This window comes from Drosophila grimshawi, unplaced genomic scaffold (assembly GCF_018153295.1).
Source record: "Drosophila grimshawi isolate 15287-2541.00 unplaced genomic scaffold, ASM1815329v1 contig_44, whole genome shotgun sequence".
NCBI classification, from domain to species: domain Eukaryota; kingdom Metazoa; phylum Arthropoda; class Insecta; order Diptera; family Drosophilidae; genus Drosophila; species Drosophila grimshawi.
In genome coordinates this window covers 21395900-21418809 of record NW_025063240.1, presented here as the reverse complement: position 1 = coordinate 21418809, position 22910 = coordinate 21395900, and the positions used below count along the sequence as shown (strand labels likewise).

Below are 22910 nucleotides of genomic sequence, written 5' to 3'. Positions count from 1 at the left end.
GCCCCCAGAAAAACAATGTGAACCAATAATTTCGCGAAGATTAAATTATTAATCGTTAAGCAAACGACTTGGTTAAACAAAAGACCGGTGAAAATATAAAAAAAAAATGTAATAATGATAACATAACCTGTTTGGTAGTCAAACTACACAAAGAAAGTTAAAATTAAAGTTAGAATTTAAATGTAAATGTACTTGCTATAAAGTTTAATGTCACAATTCTCACATTTAAGCCCGCCTTTGAGTGGATGATGTTTAAATTGTTATTGACATGCCCACTTGAACAAACAAACCTGACCCGATTAGCCATCAAAACACTTTGGCATTTGTCCTTGTGCGGAAAATCAATAGCAAACATGCAATTGACACAGGACGGGCCGGACACACAGGTGGTTTCCACTTCAGCATCTCATCCCGAAATTCATATTCAATTTTTCAAGTGTTTGTCACCAGCAGCAGCAGCGGCATGTGACATTATTGAGTCACAGGTGTGTGTGCGTATTCAATAGCAATAAACAACAAATTTCCATACAAATGTGTGCTTTAAAAATCCCCGCTTGCAACGAATTTACGCATAAGCTTGTTGCTGCCACATAAAATGTGTGTGTGTGCGTGTGCGTGTGGCGTGGTAGTAAACTAGTTTGGTCTTCCCCAAACGCAAAATGCAGCTCCACGTTTTAAACTGAGTCATGGTCGGATGCTGCTGCTGCGACTGCGACGCAGACTGAAATAATTTCGAAACAAATTTTCCCACTTACATGGGGATTTTTTAGGTTTTTGTTTTATTTTTTTGTTGGTTGAACGTTCTAAATTTGTTGTGTTAATTTCGCGTTCTGTCATATCGGAAATGCTGCGGTTGAATGTGCGGTGAGTTAAGTCAAGAATGCACAACCAGCTTAATCAAACCGAAGTTTACATACCCTTGTCTAATGGAGTCACATCCATATTGTTATTTAAGTGGACCACATGATATAGTATTGTCAATATGCAAATAGCACTTACAAATTTGTTGTTCATGTAAAAACTAATCTTTCAGCTAACATGTACATGTTCTGATACATGTACTTTCTAGCTTTAAGAAAAAAGACTTGCCTTGCATAGAAGCATATCCTGGATTCTTCTACTGTTGCTGATCAAGAATTTATAAATGTTTTGTACTTGGAGTTGTCTCTTGCAAATGCATTACAAAATACACGGCAAAGTTTTAATACCCAATGCAAGAGTACAACAATAGGAAAAGATCCATTTAGTGATTATTGAATGACATCGAGTTTTGTAGGGTATTTTCCAACTGATTTGCATAAGCCTGTGCCAAATATTTCCTAGAACGCATACAGCGTTTGTAAACAATGTGACTTAAAGTTCATTGGGCGCCAATAACATTTTTGTACAGTCGAATATAATATATAAGTTCTTTCTGCTTGAGCGTTAATTCTTTATTGGTTTTTTTCGATTTTGAAGCGGCCAAACTGGTTTCCACAGACTCCAAACATTTTTGCATAGTTATCGAGTTTTAGTTGTGTATTTAGCACACTCCACTTATCGCTTGAAATTTGTATGTATTTTGGTATGTGGATTCTATTTGATAAGCCTCAGTTGGAAAATAATATTATGTAAATTGTTCAACTGTCGACATTTTGATGTCTTAGTCGCTGTCAAGGCGATCGTCAATAGCGATTTGCGCATTGGACTTCAAAACTAACCGAAAATGTGATCATTTATTGGTTCTGTAATAAATGAATGAAATATATATATTTATATTTGCGTGTTCAACAGACCTCCTACAATCACTATATAGGCTGGACGAAGGTGAATACTTTCTAAGACGACAGGCCTCTAAACTGTTAAACATTACTTACTGACTTTACTCAATGAGAAAAACCACCTAAAAATAATTGACATATTCTTGATTTACTTACAAAATCATAAGACCTCTAAACTGTTCTAAACATTAATTTAGAAAGAAAAAAACCAGCTAAAATTATATATTCTTGATTTATTTACAAAATCGTAAATCAAAGCTAAGCGGAAAATAATATATTCTTGGATTAATTCCATTTAATTACACCTTTATTTAAGGTTAAATGCTTGAGTCAAGATTGGAAACTCCGCTTTCACAATGCATATTTTTCTCTGCGTATTAAGTACATAAATATGTAAGTAGATCTATTGGGTAGCTACTGGGCAGCTACTGGGCAAGCGACAGTTGTGCTACTGTCTAAATTAGAATAAATTATAATTTTATGGCACAGCTGCTCATAAAGTAAGCAAACAATTTCATTAGACACTAACCGTACTAGATGCCCCGGCCAGCTGCGAAGCATGCTAACTAAAATTAAATCGATAACTAGGCTAAAAATATTGCGACTAATTAGACAACAGGTGTCATTACGCTTGCATTTATTTCAATCACCTCGTAATTGAAATGAAATGTCTTACGGATTATGTATAATCATCGAAAATTTACATTTTTCAACAGTTGACTCAATCAAGTTTGTCGTCTCAGTCTCTTTCTTTCATGTTGTTGTCGGAAACGCTGCGAACTTTATTGTAATCCCTAAGAAAATTGAGTTGCTGGTCTACGTGACAGCTTAAACATGAAATCTAATGATATAATCGACAGATGATTATGACCAGACGGAGCCATATTAATCAGATACGATAAAGAGATGTATTAGCGTACACTCAGAGAAAAATGGACGAGTGCCATCCGGTGAACGTTCTTAAAAAGATACAAGCAATGGTAACATTAAGTAATAAGGATCATAATCAATTCAAGAAATAAAGACTTAGAACTTTTGTGATTACGAAAGCTCTTTTCGAAATGCGAACTTCTGTTTCTTTTTCTGAGTGCAGGAACTTGTCTTTAAAGTAAAGTTATATCAGCACCTCTCGCAGCTGGCAGATGACAGCGCAGTTAGCAGCGTTAATGTTAATGTTCATGTTACTCACACAGCTAACAATCGATTTAAAAGTCTAGTCTAATAAATAGCTTATCGCTCAATCAATCGACCCCGGTCCAAGTTAAACCACACCCGCACGAAACCACACAATATCATATTGAACACTAAGGCCATGCACACACACACACACACACACACACATGAGAGGCGAGTTCAAAGCCCCGTTCAAAGCCCGGGGCCTAAGGGCAACGACGCACCTGTGCAAAAAAAAAAAAAATAAAAAAAAAAAAAAGGAAAGAAAGAGTGCTTGGTTATTTTTAGGTGCATTTTAAATGAATTTATTATGTATTAATTGTTTGATATACATAAATCCGTAACTGAATCACAAACGGAAGTCTAAAAAAAACAAACACAATGCGATGTGACTAAATCAATTCTTGTAATCCAACCTCGTTCAGTCCGATGTCTGTGTATGTTAAACGAGTAATACAAATTTAGAAAGTAAAAGCATGCCAGTTCATTCTGATCAGATGCCGTGTCACAACAACAAGAACAACAACTGCAACAACAACAACGACTACAGTAATGCCACCCAGCAAAAACGAGCAAACAAACTCTATCACGCGCAATATTATATTCTCTTTATTTATGCCGTAACACGAATTAATATATATAGAAAGAATAAAAACGTTATTAGTTAATTTAATTCAATTATTAAGTCATCATTCAAATAAAATGCACTGCAACTAGGGAATGCTCTAAGGCGTCAGTTGTTAATTAGAAATCTGTTTAATTATAAGCAATGGAGATGCTCTAAGGCGCCGAATCTTAGTTAGAAATCTATGAAATTATAATCCATGACAATTATCTGAGTGGCAACATTAGTTCTGTATTTGCAAATAGAATCTTATAGATTTACAACTATGAGTCTTGGATTACAATTGTCTAACTGAATATCACCAGCTTTCTTCTTTAATTGTCATTGATGTTTTCATTTTGTGTGAAATATTATTAGTATTTTTATCAAAAAAAATATAAATATATTAAGTGCCGAACAAAGATACACAACTTTCAATGCGTTCATCAACTTATGTTAAAACGATAAATGGCTTTAATGTCGCAATATATCTGACCAAATCTAGGATCTGAACAACCTCGACTCTATCGCTTTTCTATCAATCATATTGCATATATTTATAAAATATATTTCTACACAGTCCTAGTACTCAAAGTTTGATATGTTTTAATTAAGTCATTTTTTGGCTATATAAACATGTTTAATTTGTCAATGTAATTTCGCTTGTTGTTTTAGACATTTGTCCCAACACTCGACAACCAAACCCATAATAGTATTGAAAAGTGCTGTTCTCTGCTATTGTAATGCCAACAACTGAACACAAAAACAACATACCATTTTCCATACACAAAAATACATGTTTATTTTGTTTGACCTTTTTTGTTTATGCACAAAATGATTTTCAAAACTGCTGTTGTTTGTTCAAACAGATTTATTATTGTATCGTTTTTAGTTAAGCTTACAATACTTAAATCAAAGCGGAAGGCTAATTTAGTATTATTTTAGAATGCTGCAGGGTCTTTTCCCTCTCGCGGCACGTGTAAATGGGCTGCGTGACTGTCGTGCACCCACACTGTGCCACGCCCCTTGTCAAAACTAACTGAATACATATTTGTTAGCGCCAATTAGCATTTTTGCAATTCTCATTCCGAACGAATTTATGTCGAGTTACGTAATTGCCGGCATTTAAGTTAGTAAATACATAAATATATATGCAAAATACATAATTTATTATTTATATCGCATTTAGTATATATAAATTAATAGCCAGTTTGGCTGCAAATTTGACAGTTTCTGTTCAAGTTGGAATTTGTCGTTTATTTTTGAGCTTATTGGATGATAATGCTTGAACAAATTGATGGCGGTGAATAAACTAATTAACATGCACACTAAGTGATATTTTTAAACACATGCCGCAGAAACCTTTCAACCGGATTAAACGCGAACAAAACCAACAACAACACCAACAAAAACAAAAACAAGAGCAACAAACCAAACTCAACAGTCAAAACTCCCAGTTCTATAATTGGCTGACAACGAGATCATTAATCAATGGTACGTACCTGTTCTTGTAATGCGTCAAACAGTCTTTGCAAGTTAAGACGTAAGTGAATTACCCATGATTCATAAACTTTAATTTTGCTAAGCCGTCTAATTGTTAACTACTCGAAGCATATCCAATTTTCAGCTGAATTTAGCTTTAAAAGCGTAGCTAAAAATCACACTCTATATTTTAATTAAACATTTTTAATTGATATCACATGCAATTAACACATTTTAGGTGATTCACTCTGCCAACTCATTGCAAAAAATAGACATAGCTGATCCTAAAAACCTAAAAACCTATGTGTATATATATATTCCTTCTGTCTCAAATCGAAGCAAATTTGACAAAATATACCCAAGTTAAAATGTTAAAATTGTACCCTCATAAAGTACTTGCATTTAAGTTTTCAAGCACAACTTATTGTCGAAATTAATTTTAAAATACTAACGAAAAAATCAAGATTTTAAGAAATCTACTCAATTTTGACAACACTTTTTAATTTTGATTAGAGTATTTTTTATATTTCTCTTTGATTGCATACTTCTTGAATTGTAATCAACTGCATATTAAATAGCCTCAGTCAATTAAAATTCCATGTCTATGTGAAATATGAAGAGCTGCATTGCTAAGCATTTTATAATTGTTATATATACTAACGAGTTAGATATGCACTTGGAGTGATCCAACATTTGTCTGAGCTATGATTAATCATTTCCAATTGAAACAATCTTAAAGAAATTGCTTAAACTAAGTAGAATGTCTGTCATTTGACAGCTGCATTTGTATTTACTCGACATTCTTCGAAACGCTTAAAATTTCCAACAGTTTAATTGATTTAACGCTTTTAATGGACTTAAACTTTTGTAACCCCTTTCAAAAAAGCAGTTTACGAATGCTGTAAACCACTTTCCATGGATTCCACATAAATTCTATTTAGAGTGCAGACTCATTCACCCAAGTTTGTTGCCTAAGTCTTTCGTTACACGCCTTTCCACGCGCAGCAACAAGACTCTAGACTTAATTAGTATGCATACTATAAATATATATAAATATGTATTCACATATATCTGCAATGATAATTAAAACTGTTTAAAACGATCGAACGACCAAATGGCAAGTGGCCATGCTTAAAGCGTGTAAAAAACCATCAGAACAAAAAACTCGCACGAGTTTCATTTCAGTAGTCATCGGCTGTAATTGTTAGGGCGGGGGGGAGGGAGGGCTGTAGAGGGGGCGGTTGTTTTAAAAGGGGGACTGATCAAGGTGGCAACCTGTGTGCCGCAATTGTATGCAAATGAACGCGTGCGCTACAAAAAAAATTGCATAATATTTTGAGAGGTTCAGCTTAGAACATTGTGTGGATTCCAATTTATACGCGAACTCGTAAAATAACCTAATGCATTTGTTTTGTTTTTGTACAATATGCAATATAATTCTTTATTGTTATTTTATTTGTTTTATTTTGTTCATATATAGCTACACATATATATATACTATATATTTACTGTGCATGCGGCACGTAGCATGTAGCATCTAATATGTGAGTATATAGGTATGCATTACAAATACACACTATACACAGAACATGCATGCATATTTATACATAAAGAATTGTTATTAATATAATAATATTTTTTGTTTTAGCTTGTGGTTCTTTAAATATGTTATTTGTTGCTGCTCTTTATGCTCTAGGTACCCATTTTTGTTTTTTATAAATTGTTATCAACTATTTATCGTTATGTTTATAAAATTTAAAATTTACCTTTGCAAAAACATAAGCGTTAACAACTTAATTAAATTTAGATTTATTGTTTCTGTTTTTTGCTTTTTTTTTTGTCATATTATATATATGTATATAATAAAGGGCTCTTTTTAATTATAATTTTTAAATTTTTTACTTTTTGATGCGTTTTTGCTTTTGTTTTTTTTTTTTAATAGCGACTAAGACACTTTTTTCATTTACCATTCAAAAATTTTGCATTGAAATTAAATTTAATATAGTATTATTTTCTTTTTACAGCATTTAAAGCTACAATTTGAGATGTGTATGTGAAAAACGTAACAGTTTTAAATTTATTTTGTATTTTTTACTTTTGTTTTATATACAGCAAAAATTGTTTTACTTTTTTGTGGGGGGGAAAACGGAAAGGATTCTGAATCATGGCGGAATGTTGCACATGCAATGAGTATAATATATATATGTGTGTGTTTATATATATATGTGTGTATGTGTGTTTGTGTGTGTGGGTTGGGTGTATATTTCTCATTTTTGGATTTAAGTGTAGACCGTAGTGTTTACTTAGCATATTTAACAAAAGTTTATACAAAACTTGATTGGCTTAATACCAACTAAAAATTGTTGACATTATTAATTATAATTTCTTATTCTTTTTTGTTTTGTTTTGATTCAGTTAATAAATATTTCAACAAATTACCCGCTGCACGTTCACGTAAAAACTAATAATAATAGTAAATGGTAAATAGTCGTAATAGTAATAGTATAATAATATAATAATAATGATAGCTAATTTACAATTACTGCATATTAATATATAGTTGTATACATAAATATACGCTTAGTTCAATTCTGCAAACTAAAAGCTTACAATAGTCGAAAACTACACTTTGAAACAATTCTTAGAATTTCCTTTCATGTTCCTGCCTTAAGTTTTCTTTCTTACACTTTATATAAACAATTACAGATATATATATATATATATATATTTATATATATATGTATATAGTACGTCAGTTATTAACAAAAAACTAGAACTTAAAATCATCTAAAACTATCGATGTAAATTTAGGTTGTGCTAAATCCTGGGCGCTGTGAGAAACTTCAGAGTTCATTGCACAAAAGTGGGTGAAAAAGGCATGAAAACGGTAGACACTCAACGAAATGAAATGCGCAGATGGAGATGGAGTTGGAGTTAGGATTGGGACGAAGAGGAAGATGTGGGATAGGGAAGAGAAGAACACATTCTACACTCACACATAAAACATTCATCGCGATTCTATTAGACTAGAATTCGAGTCAGCATTTATATATAAATATATAAATATATATATAGTAGGTAATATCAGGACATAAGATGAAACGCTCCCAGTTTGCCCCTTCTTCTTCTTCGTCTTCTTTAGCACACGCATTGTTGAAAACTTCCGTTTGAAACCAATCGCCATTCAGCGTTGTGTGTTTGCTCCCGCTTCTGCTACACCTATTACTCCTACTCCTACTCCTGCTGGTGCAGCTGCAGCTGCAGCCGCACTTGTTCCCATCGCCGCCGTCGCTGTAGACGATGCATTCAGGTCGTCCCCTTGCAGGTCCACGTTGGCGGCACTGGCGTACTGCTAAAACCATGATTGCCTATTGATATCATATGGCTTGGTCATTCCCAACGCTGAGGTGCGATATGCCCCTTGTGGCGGCGGTGGTTGCCCATAGCCTGCAGCGGCTGCCGCCGCCGCTGGTCCACTCAACAGGCTCTGATTGAAGATCATGGCATGGAAATCATCTCGCCGCAGATACTGCTGATATAGCTGTGAGTTGGGATCCAGTGGGGCGGCAGCGAACGGATATCCCGCCGCTGCTGCTGCTGCCCGGGTTGAAGGATGCGCTGCAGCAAGGAACGGATACGAACCCGCCGCCGAGTTGAGGGGATTTTGTGACTTATCGGCCGCATTGGCCGCTGGATTACCCGTCGCACCACTGTGCGCCGGCGCTGGTGGCATATAGTAAGGATTCGGTGCATCGCGGAACTGATCCAAATAGCTGCTCGCCGCCGCCGCTGCCGTCTGATCACCATAGAGCCCCAGTGCGCTGGGCGTGGGCGCAAAGTTGAACGCACTGCCAGGCACCATGCCACCAGTTGATGTCTTAAGCGAAATTGCTGCCGCATCTGCTGCCGTTTGATTGCTGCCTGTGTTGCCGGCTGCCGCGGCTGCTGCAGCAGCTGCTGCTGCTGTACCCGGTACGGGTGAAGCAACTCCACCCGATTTAAGGCCTGCGTACAGCTGGAAACCCTGATGCAGCACTTGGGCATGTGCCTGCAGCTGATGCGCTGCTGAGCTAGCTGCCGCTGCAGCTGTTGGCAGTTGAGGCATATTGTATTGAGACATTGCCTGCTGACTATGCTGCTGTTGCTGCTGCTGCTGCTGTTGTTGCTGCTGCTGTGCTGTCACTTGTTGTTGCTGCTGCTGCTGTTGTTGTTGTTGCTGCTGCTGCTGTTTGTTTGCCTCTGCTGCCACGGTGGTTGCCTTCTTTTTGCGTCCACGCTTGGCGGGCACCTTGACCTCAGCGGGCGGCGTAGCTGCGACAGCTGCCTGTTGTTGATGTTGCTGCTGTTGTTGCTGTTGCACCTGCTGCTGTTGTTGTTGCGGCTGCAGTGGAGGCGCTGCGGCGTTGCTACCAGGCACATAATTGCCAGGCAATTGCTGGGCAGGATTACCATAAGCGGACGCAGCACTGGAGGCACTGTACATATGCGCAGCTGGCGGCATGTTCTTGTCGAAGTAGTTGACGGGATAACTCAACATGGACTCGGTGAGCGTGTGCATCAGTGGATTGTTGTAGGTCTGTGGTGGCGGTGGTGTTGGTTTGTTGTACGCAGCCAAATGATGTGTCTGGCTGAGATGATGTTGATGTGCGCTCGCTGGCAGATGTTGCAGCATATTGTTGCTGTTGTCGTTGCTGTTGGCTGCCACTGGTTGTGCTTGTGTTGCTGTCGGTTTGCCTGCTGTCGGCTGCACGCTGGGAACAGCTGCTGGCGAATAATTGTGATTCAACTGCGACTGTTGCTGGTAGGCGTTGTGTGGTTGCTGCTGCTGCTGCTGTGCATGTTGTTGCTCTTGTGCGGGTTGTTGTGGCTGCTGCTGCTGTTGCAGGTTGTTGTTGCTGCTGTTGCCGTAGTTATGCGTCTTGTGCGACGCCTGCTGCTGCTGCTGTATTGGCAACTTTTGCTGTTGCTGCTGCTGCTGTTGTTGCTGCTGCTGCTGATAGTTGAGGTTATGTGAAGGCTGCAATTGTGTCAAATGTGGTTGAGCTTGTGGCTGCTGCTGCTGTTGATTAGTTTGTTGCTTATTGGTAGGAACTTGTGGTTGCTGTTGTTGTTGCTGCTGCGGCATGTTGCATACACTGTTGTCCTTGGCAAAGTCCTTGGGAAAACCCATTGCTGCCGCCCGATTATACATCTCAAATGCTTTATCTGGCGCTATGGTGCCCAACTGTTTGCCAAACGCCATCGAACCCAAAAAGCTGTTAAACATTTGCTGTTGCTTGTTGAGCAACGATTGTGGTTGCGATTGTTGCTGTTGTGCCTGCTGCTGCTGCTGTTGTTGTTGTTGTGCTTGCTGCTGCTGCTGTGTTGCTGCGTGCAATTGCTGCTGTGTGTGATTCTCTTCGAGTTTGGCCAGCTTACTGGCAGCCGCATTGCTATAATCTCCTGTAAGTTCCTCGCTGCTGCGCTTCAGCGGATTTATTAACGTATCCGTTGTTTTTGCCGGCTGCTGCATTTGATGCTGCATAAAGGTTGCCATATCGGTGCCGTAACTGGGTGGCACAATTTTCTGTTGCTGCTGTTGTTGTTGCTGTTGTTGACTTTCAACAGCATCAGCTGCTGCTGCTGCATTTGCTGCCGCATTTGTCGACTGATATTGCGCATAGGTTGGATACTTTGGCTTCATGCCATGCAACTGTTGCTGCTGCTGCTGATGAGCCAACTGTTGCTGCTGCTGTTGCTGTTGATGTTGCTGCTGCTGTTGCTGCTGTTGATTCGCTGCCAGGTTGGGCGGCAACAGGCTGTGACCCAGGCTCCATTCATTGCTGTTGGGCTTGGCAACAGGCGCTGCTGTGGGCAATGCTGCCGCTGGCGAAGTAGGCAACGGATTAATCAGAGTTGATGGATTGTAAAGAGAATGTTGCTGCTGCTGTTGTTGTTGCTGCTGGTAGTTGTTGTCATAACCATTATTTCCCATAGCTGCTGGAATAGAATTATTTTTTTAAAACTAGCCTTGGCTCATTATTTGCTAAACTTACCCGCTAGTGGCACGACAGGTGCTGCTGCTGGTTGCGTAGTTGCCCCTGTTGGCGCTGCCACCACTGGAGGCACCACTTGTTGCTGCTGCTGCTGTTGTTGTTGCTGGTAGGGCGACAGCACTGGCTGCTGATAAGGCGAATGCTGCTGCTCCGCTGGAGACTGAGCGATTGGTGTAGGTGGTTGGGTAGCTGCCGAAGATGCAGGTGAATCCACACTGTGCATTGGACTCAACGCCTGCTGTTGCTGCTGCGAATTGGGACTATGTGAGGATTGCTGCTGCTGCTGCTGTTGCTGTGTTGGCAACTGCGATTGCGACTGCGACTGTTGACTATGATACGGCGACTGGGCGTGGTAGGGCGAGGGTTGCGTCGAGTGCGGCGTGGTGTAGGGCGAACTCTGTGGCTGTTGGTACGGTGAATGCGGATTCGGTGTACTCGGACTCATCGACGAATTGTAATCGGATTCCTGCGAACGCGGCTGTTTGTACTGATCGTAAATCGGCAGTGGCGATGTGGAGGAATACGCTGGCGTCTTGGACGCCTCCGAGCCGGAGGGATTGTAGCTATTCCCACCGCCATATGGCGAAGTTCCACTCAACTCGGGCGTGGAAACATTCGGCGACGATGCCGAGGAGTAAATGTGCTGGGAATATTGCGGATACGGTGAATTCATTTCGCGGGGACTGCAACTCTTGTCGGGACTGCTCTTGGTCGTCGTGTCCTGATAGAAGCCAACCTTAATGGCGCCGTTAAGGGTATATGGTGACGCTGGCTTGCCCATGTCATCGTTCGGCTTCGGCGACACCATAATGGGAGAGGCGCCGATCGGCGACGCTCCAATTGGTGATGTATACGAACCAGCCGCATAGGAACCATAACGCTCATCGATGGCAATACGCGGCGAGTCCGGATCCTGACTGAAGGAGCTACGTTCTGAGTTGGTGCTGCCCGTGCTCGGCTTTCTGGGACGCATGACCACCGGCAGGGAGAAGTTATTATCGCCGGAGGCGGCGGCAGCTGGTGAATGTTCGGGCGGCGCCACCCGATTGTTGTCATCCTTGCCGAGCAAAGACTGTGTCGTTGCCGTCGTCGTCGTCTGCTGTTTGTCCTCCTCCTCGCTGGACTTGACATTGACCAGTGGTCCACCAAAGGCTTTCAGCCAGACGCTCAAATTTGGTTTGTCCAACGACTCCGTTGGAGATGCTTTGGAGGCCAGTTCGCTGAGTTTACTGAATTCGAGCAGCGCCTCGAAAGGCTTTGGCGGCAATCTATCTGCCAGCTCGGCATCACCCACATCCTTGGCGTCATGTTGCTCCTTGCCAGCCAACTCCTCGAGTGTTTTACCCAATGCAAAATCCTGCGTCTTAAGCACTGTGCCCAGACTCAGTTTTGGTGCTGAATCACTGCAATCGATGGTTAAAGCATTTTTGGGCTCCTTACTTTTGCTGGACTGTGCCGGCGAGTGGCGGGCCGTGCTCTCGGACTCCTCCGCCTTGGACACAGTGTGCAGTAGATTGCCCTTGGTCTTGCCCGGCTGCAGACGTTCAATGGTGCGCATCATAGCCTTCGCCTTGGCCTGCTGGGCGTGCGCAGTCGCTGCCAGTTTATCCTTGAGTGATTTGCGTTTCGCCTCCTTGGCCATCTGTTGTTTAATGTGCGGCGGAGGCGGTGGATTGAGGAGCAGCTGCGTGGTGCTCGGCTCCTTGGGCTTGGCGGCGGGCAGCGAGGGCGATGGTGTTGGCGGCGGTGTCGGATTGGGCAGCGAGGGAGGCGTGCTCGCCGCTGTCGTTGCCATTGTCGTTGAATTCGAATTGGAATTCGAATTGAAGTTGGAGCAGGCCGAACTGGCACTGGTCGCTGCCGTCGCCGATGTGCTGCCAATTGAGTTACTCGAGTGCATCGAATGTGGCGGTGTGCCACAACTGCTGCTCACACTGCTGGCCGTCGCCAGAGCATCCACTTCCAGCTTGGAGACCGGTGGCTTATCGCTAACCAAATCGTTGAGCGCCTCCGCCAACTTGTTGGGCACCAGTTCCGCTTTGGGCGTTGCCAGTGCAACTGGTCGCCGAAAATCGGCAGCATCCATCTTGCTAATGCTCGAATCGAAGTCATCCAGCAGATTGTAGCGTGAGGGTGAATTGCTCGCCGAGCTAAACTCGGAGAAACGTGGCGTATGCTCCAGCCAGCGATTGATATCCTTCAGCGTTTGCTCCGTTTCCACATCGAGTGCCTCCAGATTTGTGTTGCTCGGCGCTGCTTTCTGTGCCGCTGCTGCTGCCGCCGCTGCTGCCTTTTTGCCAGTTAACTTCTTGGTCTTCTCCGTGGATTTCTCGGCGGGCTTTGGTGGCGGTGGCATTTGTTTATCAGCTCGCTTTTTGCTGTTGGATTTCGGCGCGGGTTCCTTGGGCTTGGCGCTGCTGGCGTTGCTAGTAACGCTACTTGACTTGACCGCATCCTTGCTGGCAGCGCTGCTGCTCTTGACCACCACATCCTTGCTAGCAGTTTCTGTCTTGGCAGCAACAGCAGCACTTGGAACAATTGGCGCTGCTTTTGTCAACGTCTGTTCGGCTGGCGGTTTCTCCTGGTTTTTTGGCGTCTCGACTACTTTTTTGGCCTTCTCCGTGTGCTTTTCCGCATTCTTCTCCACTTGCTTCTCGCCAGACTTGTCGGACTTCTCGGCTTTCTCCGGCTTGCTGGGTTTCTCTAGCTCTTTGACCTGATGCTTTTGCTCCTTGCTCTTACGGCCACGTTTGTTGTGCTCCACAGTTGGCTCTGTGCTGGCATTTTCGCGCTTCTTTTTGGTGCTGGATGACTTGGTTTCCTCGAAGGTCGCTTGCGCATTGGATGCGCTGGCGCCGGCTTGGGCGGCACGACTTCGTCGATATTTGATCACATCATATTTATCCATAAAGGGGAACAGCATCTCCAGTTCCGCCTGCTTGGCGGCGGCAGCAGCAGCAGCCGCTGCTTCCGCTGAGCTCTTCTTGTGTTTGCCACTGCGTGCCTTATCCTTATCCTTATCTTTATCCTTGTCCTTTTCCTTTTCTTTGTCTTTGTCTTGGCTGCGCTTCTTGTCCTTCTCCTTATCCTTATCCTTATCTTTTTTCGTCAACGGCGTCGCATCGTTCTTCTTGCCACGCTTCGCAGCTGGCGGCGAGTGACGTCTCCTTTGCTCATCGCTGCTGCTGTCGCTGTCCAGCGACTTGAAATCCGTTTCCGAGTCCTGATCGGATTTCTCGTGCCGCTGTTGTTCACCTTCGTGACGTGCGCTCAGCTTGGAGGTCTCCACACTGTTGACCTTCTTGACTGTAGTCAGCAGCTCGGAGAGATCATCGTTGAGGGCGCTCTTTGAGTATTTCTTGTGCAGATCCACCTTGAAGGGGGACATGCTTCTCGAACGGGAGACATCATCGTCATCGTCATCATCCGCATCATCATCCTCATCCTCGTCCTCCTCCAACTCGGCAGCCGAGTCCGCTAAAGCTGCAGCAGCCGTTGGCGGCAGTTGCTTTTTCAACGGTATATCATCGTCGTCCAGATCGTCCGGATCTCGTTCGCTCTTGGCGCGACCACGCCCACCTTTTTTGCTCTTTGGCTGACGCTTGACGGGCGTGGGGGCTTTCACTTTGGACTCGGCCGGCACCATCTTCTTCTTTTGTGCCGCTATCGTGCGTGCCGTGGGCTTCACCAGGGATTTGACTTTGGCCAGTGCCAGTTCCTCGTCACTGGACTCAGTGTGACTGGGTGGCTCACTCCGTTCGGATTCGTCGTCCGTTTCGTGCTTTGAGTTTTTAGCCGCTTTTTTGGTCTTTTGCGTTTTGGTGGGCTTCGATGAGGAGGAACTGTTGTTGCTGTTGGCCAGCGTGGATTTGCTGCTCTTGGGCTTGCGACCACGCTTGCTCGAGGATGCTGGCAGTTCCTTCTCCTTCTCCTTCTCCTTCTCCTTGTCCTTCTCTTTATCTTTGTCTTTGTCCCTGTCCTTCTCTTTATCCCTGTCCTTATCCTTGTCTTTCTCTTTAAGTACTTTGTTGCTTTTGCTCTTCTTAATTGCTGGCGGCGGCGGTGGCGGCTCTGGTTCCACCATTTCCTCCTCATCCGTATCCAAATCATCATTGTGGCCCGCGCCCTTGTCAGCTTTGGTTTTGGTCTTCTTCTTGCGCCGCTTATCCTTATCCTTTTCTTTACGCTTGCGCTTCTGCGCATGCGTTGTTGTCGGCGTTGCCTCCGTGGGCTCCTCCGTTTCGCTGTGTGGTGCTAGCGCCTCTTGCTCCTCGTCACTGGTGCCCGGCAGACGCTTGCCGTCCGCACAAACCACCATGGATTCCTTCTCCTCCTCTTTCGCCTTCTTGTTGAAGTACTTCTCACGAAATACGTTCATTTTGGAGTCAGCGGCGGGATAACTTAAATTCGGATCATCATCTTCATCATCAGAGAGATTATCGAAATATTTCTTGGTCGCCCTATCGAAGGCATCTTGTAGATTGTTCACCATCTCCGTGTACTCTGCGAGAAAATATAAGAATATATTTGAGTGATGGATATGGCAAATATATATATATAGTTAATAGTCACCATTATTGTGCCCATTGTACAGTCGGCAATTATTGACTATCAAGCGAAAATCGTTGCGAAATTCGCTAAACTTGTGATACTCTCCACTGTCCAGTTTGTCCTCCATTTTGAGCAGGTCCATCGGCCTGAATAAAAGTCAAATTAATTAAGTGCTGATGCTTAATAGATAAACTACAGTGGTCGCTTCATATTAGAGATCATTGAACATTTTTTCCATATTCTAAATTGCTAGACACATAATAAAGAATGTTCAATTAATATGAGCATGTAACAGGTTCAAGGTTCAAGGAACGATAATTCTATATTTGAATGTGTTTAAAAACGATTCTAATGTCAGATAATATTCATAATATATGAGCGACCACTGTATGGATGTTTTGTATATATATATATATACTATCTACCTTCTAATGATTGAGTAATATCGCGGCGCAATATCCTCCTCAACGGGATCCATGAAGGGCCATGCATCCCGATGATTCTTGACATAGACGAGCACCTTATGCATTCCGATTTGTAGCACTTCCTCCGTTTCGGTGAAGCTAAGAAGATTCGCATGATTTGAGGTTGAGGAGTTGTTGTACGTTGTTGTTGAATTGTTGTTGTTTGCTTTCGCTGTAGTTGTTGTTTTTATTGTTGTTGTTGTTGTTGTTTGTGGTGTTGTGTTTGTTGTTAGATGGTGTTGTGTTGTGCTTGTGCTTGTTGTTGTTATGGGTCTGGTTAGAACTGTGTGTTGTGCTGTTTGTTTATGTTTATTACTGTTAACATGACTATGATTATTAGTGTTGTGGTGCTGATTGTGGTTGTGGTGGTGATGGTGATGGTGGTGGTAGTTGTGGTGGGGCAGGTGGGTCGTGTGTGTATTGTGGTTGTTATGGTGTGAAACTCCGTGCGACGTTGTTGTTTTTATTGCAGTTGCTTCCGCCGGCGTTGAGTGGTTGTGATTATTGTTGCTGTTGTTATTATTATTGTTGTTGTTGTTGTTGTTGTTGGGATTGTGGTGCGACGCGTGCTTATGGTTGTTGTTGTTAAAGCTGCTGGTGCTACTGTTGGTACTATTTACATGGCTACGCCTTCGTTGTTCGTTGTTTGTTTGTTGTGGGAGGGTGTCGGGGTTATGATGAACAGTCGCATGTTGTTGGTTGTTTTTTGGTTGGCTGGTTTTTGTTTTTTGTTTTTTGTTTTTGTCAGTACAAAAATTTACAATAACAATGGGTAATAAAATGTTAATCAATTGATATATTATGTACAATTTAATGAAATATGATGGGGGTCGTTAGTAAAACTTGAAGAGAAGCAATTAAATGCGGCGACATGCAAACGATTAACCAAAGTAACTACAATTAACTGAATGTGAATGTGAATGTGAGTCAATGAATAACCGAATGAATACCCTCGCAGCGGGACAGACTCGAGTAGGCAAGTGTACTATATAAATATATAGATATATATTTGATGTAAGGTTCAATTTCTTACAAATTCGAGCTGCAAGGGTATTTCCACCCAGCAATCACTTTTAGAGTATGTGGAATGAATGAATAACTATGAATAACAATAAGGTGCTTGAGTGCTTAAGTCTAGGTGGAGTGTTAAATGTGCAATGTTTGACTCTAATTGGTTAGTTTAGTTTAGTTTAGTTAGTTGCTTGGGACTTACTCATCAGCGCTTTTGTCGGAGAAGGCGCTGCTGAAGCGTTCCGCCTTGCTGGACGAGGAGGCGCTCGAGGCGGCCGATGAAGGCGTTGTGGTTGCGGCCGCTGTTGACTTTTTAATTTTTAGAGGCGCCTCCACTTTGGTGCCACGTTCCGCTTTACTGCTGGAGCTGCTGGCGCTCAATGTGGCCTTCTGTTTCTTGGAGCGTGCTGTGCTATCACTCGTTGAAGTGCCACTGTTCGTAAGTTGCTGCTGTTGCTGCTGCTGTTGTTGCTGCTGTTGTTGTTGTTGTTGTGGGTGGTGGTGGTGGTGCGTGGTTGCACTGGTGCCGCCCGTTGTCGGTATAAATATGTTGCCGGACAGAGAGCTGAGTGAATTATTTGTTTGCCTGCCGGGCAGCTTAACATTCGCCGCTGGCGCCATCTGCTGCTGCTCCTCGCGCTTGGCAACCACTTGTGGCTGTGTTGTTGCTGCTGCTGCGGCTGCTGTTGGTGGTTGTGGTGTAGGCTCCTGCGACTCGCTGTCATTCGCCACCGGCGAGGGCAGACTCAGATTTGCAATACTTGTGGCAACTGCAATTGCCGCCGAATTCGCATCCAACAATTGCAGCTGGCGGCAAAAGTTCTCCTTATCCTCCGGACTCAGCGATGGTGCGGGTGGCGCCTCAGAACTCGTCTCCGGCTGTTGCAGTTGTTGTTGCTGTTGCAGTTGTTGCTGCTGTTGCAGCTGCTTCTGCTGCTGGTGGCGACTGCGACGTCGTTTGTGATATTTACGCACAACTGTTGCTGCTGTTGCTGCTGCTGCTGCGATTGCGCTGCTGCTGCTGCTGTCGCTGTTGTTGTTGATATTGTTGTTGCTGCTGTTGTTGTTGTTATTATTTTTGGTATCTTCGTCTGTCTCAGACGCAGCATGCTTGTGTCGCCGCCGATGATGCTGATGCTGATGCTGCTCTCGATTTGGTTCCCGTTCCCGTTCCTTTTCCCTTTCCCGTTCACGACGCTCCCGCGAGCTCTTCTTGTGCTTCTTGCTGGACTTTTTCCGCTTGCGATGATGATGATGATGATGGCTCTTGTTCTTGAATTTCGCTGGCGTTTGGCATTTATCATCCGAGTCAGCGTTTTGTGCTGAGACAGCGTTTAATTCCTGCAGCTGTTGTTGTGGTTGTTGTTGCTGTTGCTGTTGTTGTTGCGGTTGTTGTTGCTGCTGCAGCTGCTGCTGTTGCTGTTGCTGCTGTTGTTGCTGTTGCGTTTGTTCCCCTTGTTGCGATGGTTCTTGTGTTAATTGCTGTTGTTGTGCTTGCTGCTGCTTCAAGTTCTTGCTGCTGTTCTCCTCGTCGTCATCCTGCTCCTCCTCTTCTGGCGTTAGACAAAAGGTTTCCCTGTGGCACAGAAATTCGGTCGTATTAGTTGTTGTTGTACGTTTGAAGGAGCTTGCGTAAGTTGAAATACCGCTAGCCGTCGATGTCGATTGAGAGCTGCTGAGAGAGAAGAGAGAAAAGAGAGGAGAAGAGAAGCGAATAAGCAAAGATTGAATAAGTAATGCTGACAACAACAATAACACACAGGAAATAACAATCTTAATTAAATGCAAATTCCAGTTGAAATCGCTTAAAACTAATGCGCAAATGAAATGGTTTCTGTCAATGCAGCAATTAAATTGAGACGGAATTTATTCTAGATCAGATAATAGAATATATATCGAATATCTGAACTTGAATTGAGAATATTGAATTGAGTTTTTAGTTTTCCAAGCGATTTCTACTGTTTTTGAACATATTGTCTTTGTCTGATTGTTTTGTGGACGATGATAGATCTTAGCAGCTGCGGTTGATAATGAATGAAGTGCCACAAAAAATGTAAAATAAAATAATAGCAAATAAATACATAAGTAAACAAGTAAATCAAAATCAAAAGCGGCTCATAAACATAAAATGCAAATTAAATGCCATATGGAGTACATATCAAATATAGAGGTAATATATAAAGCATGCTTACATAATTGTTCATATTGTGTTCATATTATTATTTTTTTGAAAACGAAATCCAACCAATTTTTTTTTGATTATTTTTTTAAATTATGGGCAAAACTCAAATAAAGTGCTGATTCTCCGCTGATTGGGGTCCAGTTGCCGTCTCAGTCTCTTCTGGTCGCTGGCTGCCTGCTAAAGCGTCGATGGGGATGTGATTTGATTTTTGATATTGTTCTTCTCTTTTCTTTTTTTTCAAACAAGCAAATTTCGTTTAAGTAAAACAAAACAAACAAATCAAAAGAAATTAAATTGTTAACTCAACTTAAGTATGCTTTTGAGATGTGAGTGTGTTTTGGATAATTGTTGCTGTTGTTTCTGTGGTTTCTGTTGTTGTCTGAGTGTGTTTCTTTGCTGTCGCTTCTTGTTGTTCTGAGTGAGTTGAGTTCTCAATGTGTGGTTAATGTGATTGTGAAATGGTATCCGCTTTGCTGCTGTCTGATGTCTGCTTGTTGCTTAAAATACTGCACGTGCTAACCGTCTGCGTGTGCGTTGCTGAGCCGCCAAACTTGTGGCGGTCTGACGCTCTCGTCGAATACGTTCGCGTTCGCGCTCAAGCTCCCGCTTCTCGCGCTCCTCCTCCTGGCGCGCCTTCAGCTCAGCGAGATTCCGCAAGCGACTCGAGTTACGCACTTGCAGCAGCCTGTGTGTTGACAACAGAGAAATAAATACTTATTAGCTTTTCTCTATGGAATAATTAATCTATGTTATCTAAGATCTATGAAGCTGAAATACTCTCAGGACTCCAAGCCCTCCATAATGACTTCGGCAGAAGCTGTAGGGAAGAGGAATCTCCTGAACACTCCTTTTACTCCAGCCCGGCACTTGCCAGGAAGAGATAAGGCATCCTGGGAAGCCTCTTAGCATAACTAAGACTGATTAATTCTAAATATGAAGTGCGAAATTCACAAAAGGCAACTGGCTGCTCTCATTTTTGATTCAGTATCCAAACAAGAGAAGAATCAAAGCAGCCTTTCAAGATGTAGTTGAATATGACAAGCGCATTTTTAGTTGCTCTATGACTGTCAACGTTTCTCTTATCTTTAAACATGTAATTGTATGGAAAGCTGTTGTATTTGTGACTCACTTTCTGCGTCTGAGACGTTCACGTTCGCGAAACAGCTGCGGCAGCTTGGGCAAAAAGTTCTCGGCGAGTATTTGGAAGAGTTCGCGCTCTTTGGCATGCGATGAGGCCTTGAATTTGGATGCCAAATGCTGCCAATCGTCCTCGGTGAAGCAGATGACCTGCCAGACGGTGTTGTTATTCCAAAGTGTGGTGTTGCCACTAAAATCGTCGCTGCCACACTCAAACTCGGCGGCAGCAGCGGCGGCGGCGGCAGCAGCGGCACTTTGTTTAGAATTCCAACTGGACGCAGATGTGACTGGTGCTGCCGCAGTTCTATCCTCGCGATAGAGACGCGTGCCGTAGAAATACCAATAGCCCGAGTTCTTTGAATCGTAGCCGAGAGGCTCAACGCGCAAGCTGTCCGCCTCTAGATTGCTGAGTATGACCTGAACATCGACAGAGTCGAGTCGAAAGTGGCACAGATGGTGCAGGATTTGTAGACGCTTGCGCACCGGCAGCGATTGGAAATCAATGTCCGTATCAAAGTGATTCTCGGTCTGATGCAGGCGACACTGTTGGCGCAGGTAACGGCGCAAAAACATCTGATAGTTGCTGTGTGTTATCTCATTGGCTACCGAATGTAGCGCATCGCAGCCGGTCAGCAAACGTACAATTAATTCCGGCACTAGGGCAACCTGATCCTCATCGCTGGTACCATCGGAAAGCAGCGCCGATTCAAGATCCTGCAAAGCAAACAAATCATTTTTAAAATACACAGCAAAGATGAGAATTTAACTGAATAAGTATTACCTCAATATCAATATCGGGCAGATCGAAAGCGGAACTAAACAATGAACAGAAATGTGAAATACACGGTATCTCCCACCATGATTGTATGTCTGCGTATAGAAAGAAAACAAATGCATTTACAAGCAACTATATATATAGAGAGATATAGATCAGTATTACTTACCCAATAGGCCTATGAAAGTAGAAACCATTTATGTATGCTTGCGTTTTGGAAACTTGGGCTGCTCTGCAAGTTGTAATTAAAAACAATTCTTTTCTTTGTCGTTCCTTGTTGCTGAATCGTTTAACAAACTCTGTAAGAATTAATAGATTGAACTAGTTAGAGGAGCTTGAGTTGAGTTGGGGATTATAATTGATATATATATATATATATATATATATATGATTTATTAAGAATCCCTATTCTAAAAACCCTAACATTAATCATATGCTGATATTTCAACTCTTCCTATTGATGTCCATCAAGAATATTTTGCATATACTTTATAGAATCGATAAAGCCGCCTTTATAAGCCTGCCCAACTATCTGTTTGCCTTGTTGCACACTGCAAAAAACACATATATACACACATACACACACAGTCTCAATGGCGGCAAAAATCAAGAACGCGTGTGCAACATGTGTGCGTGTATATCTATGTGTGTGTGTGTGTGTAGTTGTTCTGCATATGTATGCGTTGTTATTGTTTTATTATTTGAAATAGACACAAACACGAGCTTATCAATTGTCAAAAGCGCGCGCGTAGCAAATTGCGATACACAACACACACACACACACATGCACACGAATACACTTGCATTTGCACACCCACACTATTGTTTTTTTTTTGTTGGTTTTAGCGCTGCAGAGAGAAAGAAAGTACACGCGCACCCCTTTGGCGCGCTTAAATTGAAGAAGAGAAAATCAAAACAGATGGCCAATAAACTAGCCCACAAACAAAAACAGAGGAGGGCCAACCGCATGGGCGTGAGTGGGATGGCTATATGGCGGGGCACTGTTGTTCAGTGCTAGTTGTGCCGTTCACTTTTTTCCACACAGCACTGTTGATTTCTTGGCTGCTGGTCGATTTTTTGTTTTACCCCTGCCACACACCGCACACCACTCTCTCCATCTCTCTCTCACTCGCTCCTTCAATATTTTGGCCTGCTGTCTGCACTTTTTTTTTTAAATAATTAATAAGCACACATACAAACACGCACACTCACGCACTTTACACATTTGTTAAATGTTAATAGTTAATTTCGCGCGAATTAGTTTGAGGAGCATGCGCCGCCAGCGACAATCCCTTGTTGCCTGCTGCTCCTCTGCCTCCTCTCTGCCCCTTTGCCTGATGCCTGACTGCCTGCCCTGCTGCTGCTGCCTGTGTGTATATATTTTTTCATTTGCGCTTTCCTTTTGCCGTAACAGTGAAGCACTCAATTGGACGATGACAACTGCCGTACATTTAATTATTCCATTATAATTTCACCAGCTGTATATTGTGTGGGTGCACGTCACTGTTTCGGTTTGTACTTAATTATTGTATTCTTCTCCACATATAAATAAATATATAATTGGTGGACGAATCAATCTTACCGAACGACAGAACTTAAGCAATGCGACTCAAACTGTGAGCAAGACCATCAAACTGTAGCTCTGTTATGCTCTCCATTCTATCGATATGCACGCCGTGCGGGTATTGTTGTATCGATATATCGACTTGAAATTGCCGAATTTTATTATTTAATTT

General features: G+C 42.7%; 1 protein-coding gene across 1 annotated transcript; it reads right to left on the bottom strand.

Moving 5' to 3' along the window:
- Window positions 1-7749: 7749 nt before the first annotated feature.
- LOC6558264 (protein split ends) lies at window positions 7750-21473 on the bottom strand. The gene is made up of 11 exons (XM_032743488.2): window positions 21344-21473; window positions 21181-21269; window positions 20392-21113; window positions 19783-19947; window positions 18601-18752; window positions 18092-18534; window positions 17283-18010; window positions 16031-16693; window positions 15627-15751; window positions 11055-15557; window positions 7750-10998 (listed from the first exon to the last, which is right to left on the bottom strand). Exons 1-11 carry the CDS (start codon window positions 21369-21371, stop codon window positions 8372-8374), a joined length of 10245 nt encoding a protein of 3414 aa, XP_032599379.1. The 5' UTR covers window positions 21372-21473; the 3' UTR covers window positions 7750-8371.
- Between the last annotated feature and the right edge of the window lie 1437 nt (window positions 21474-22910).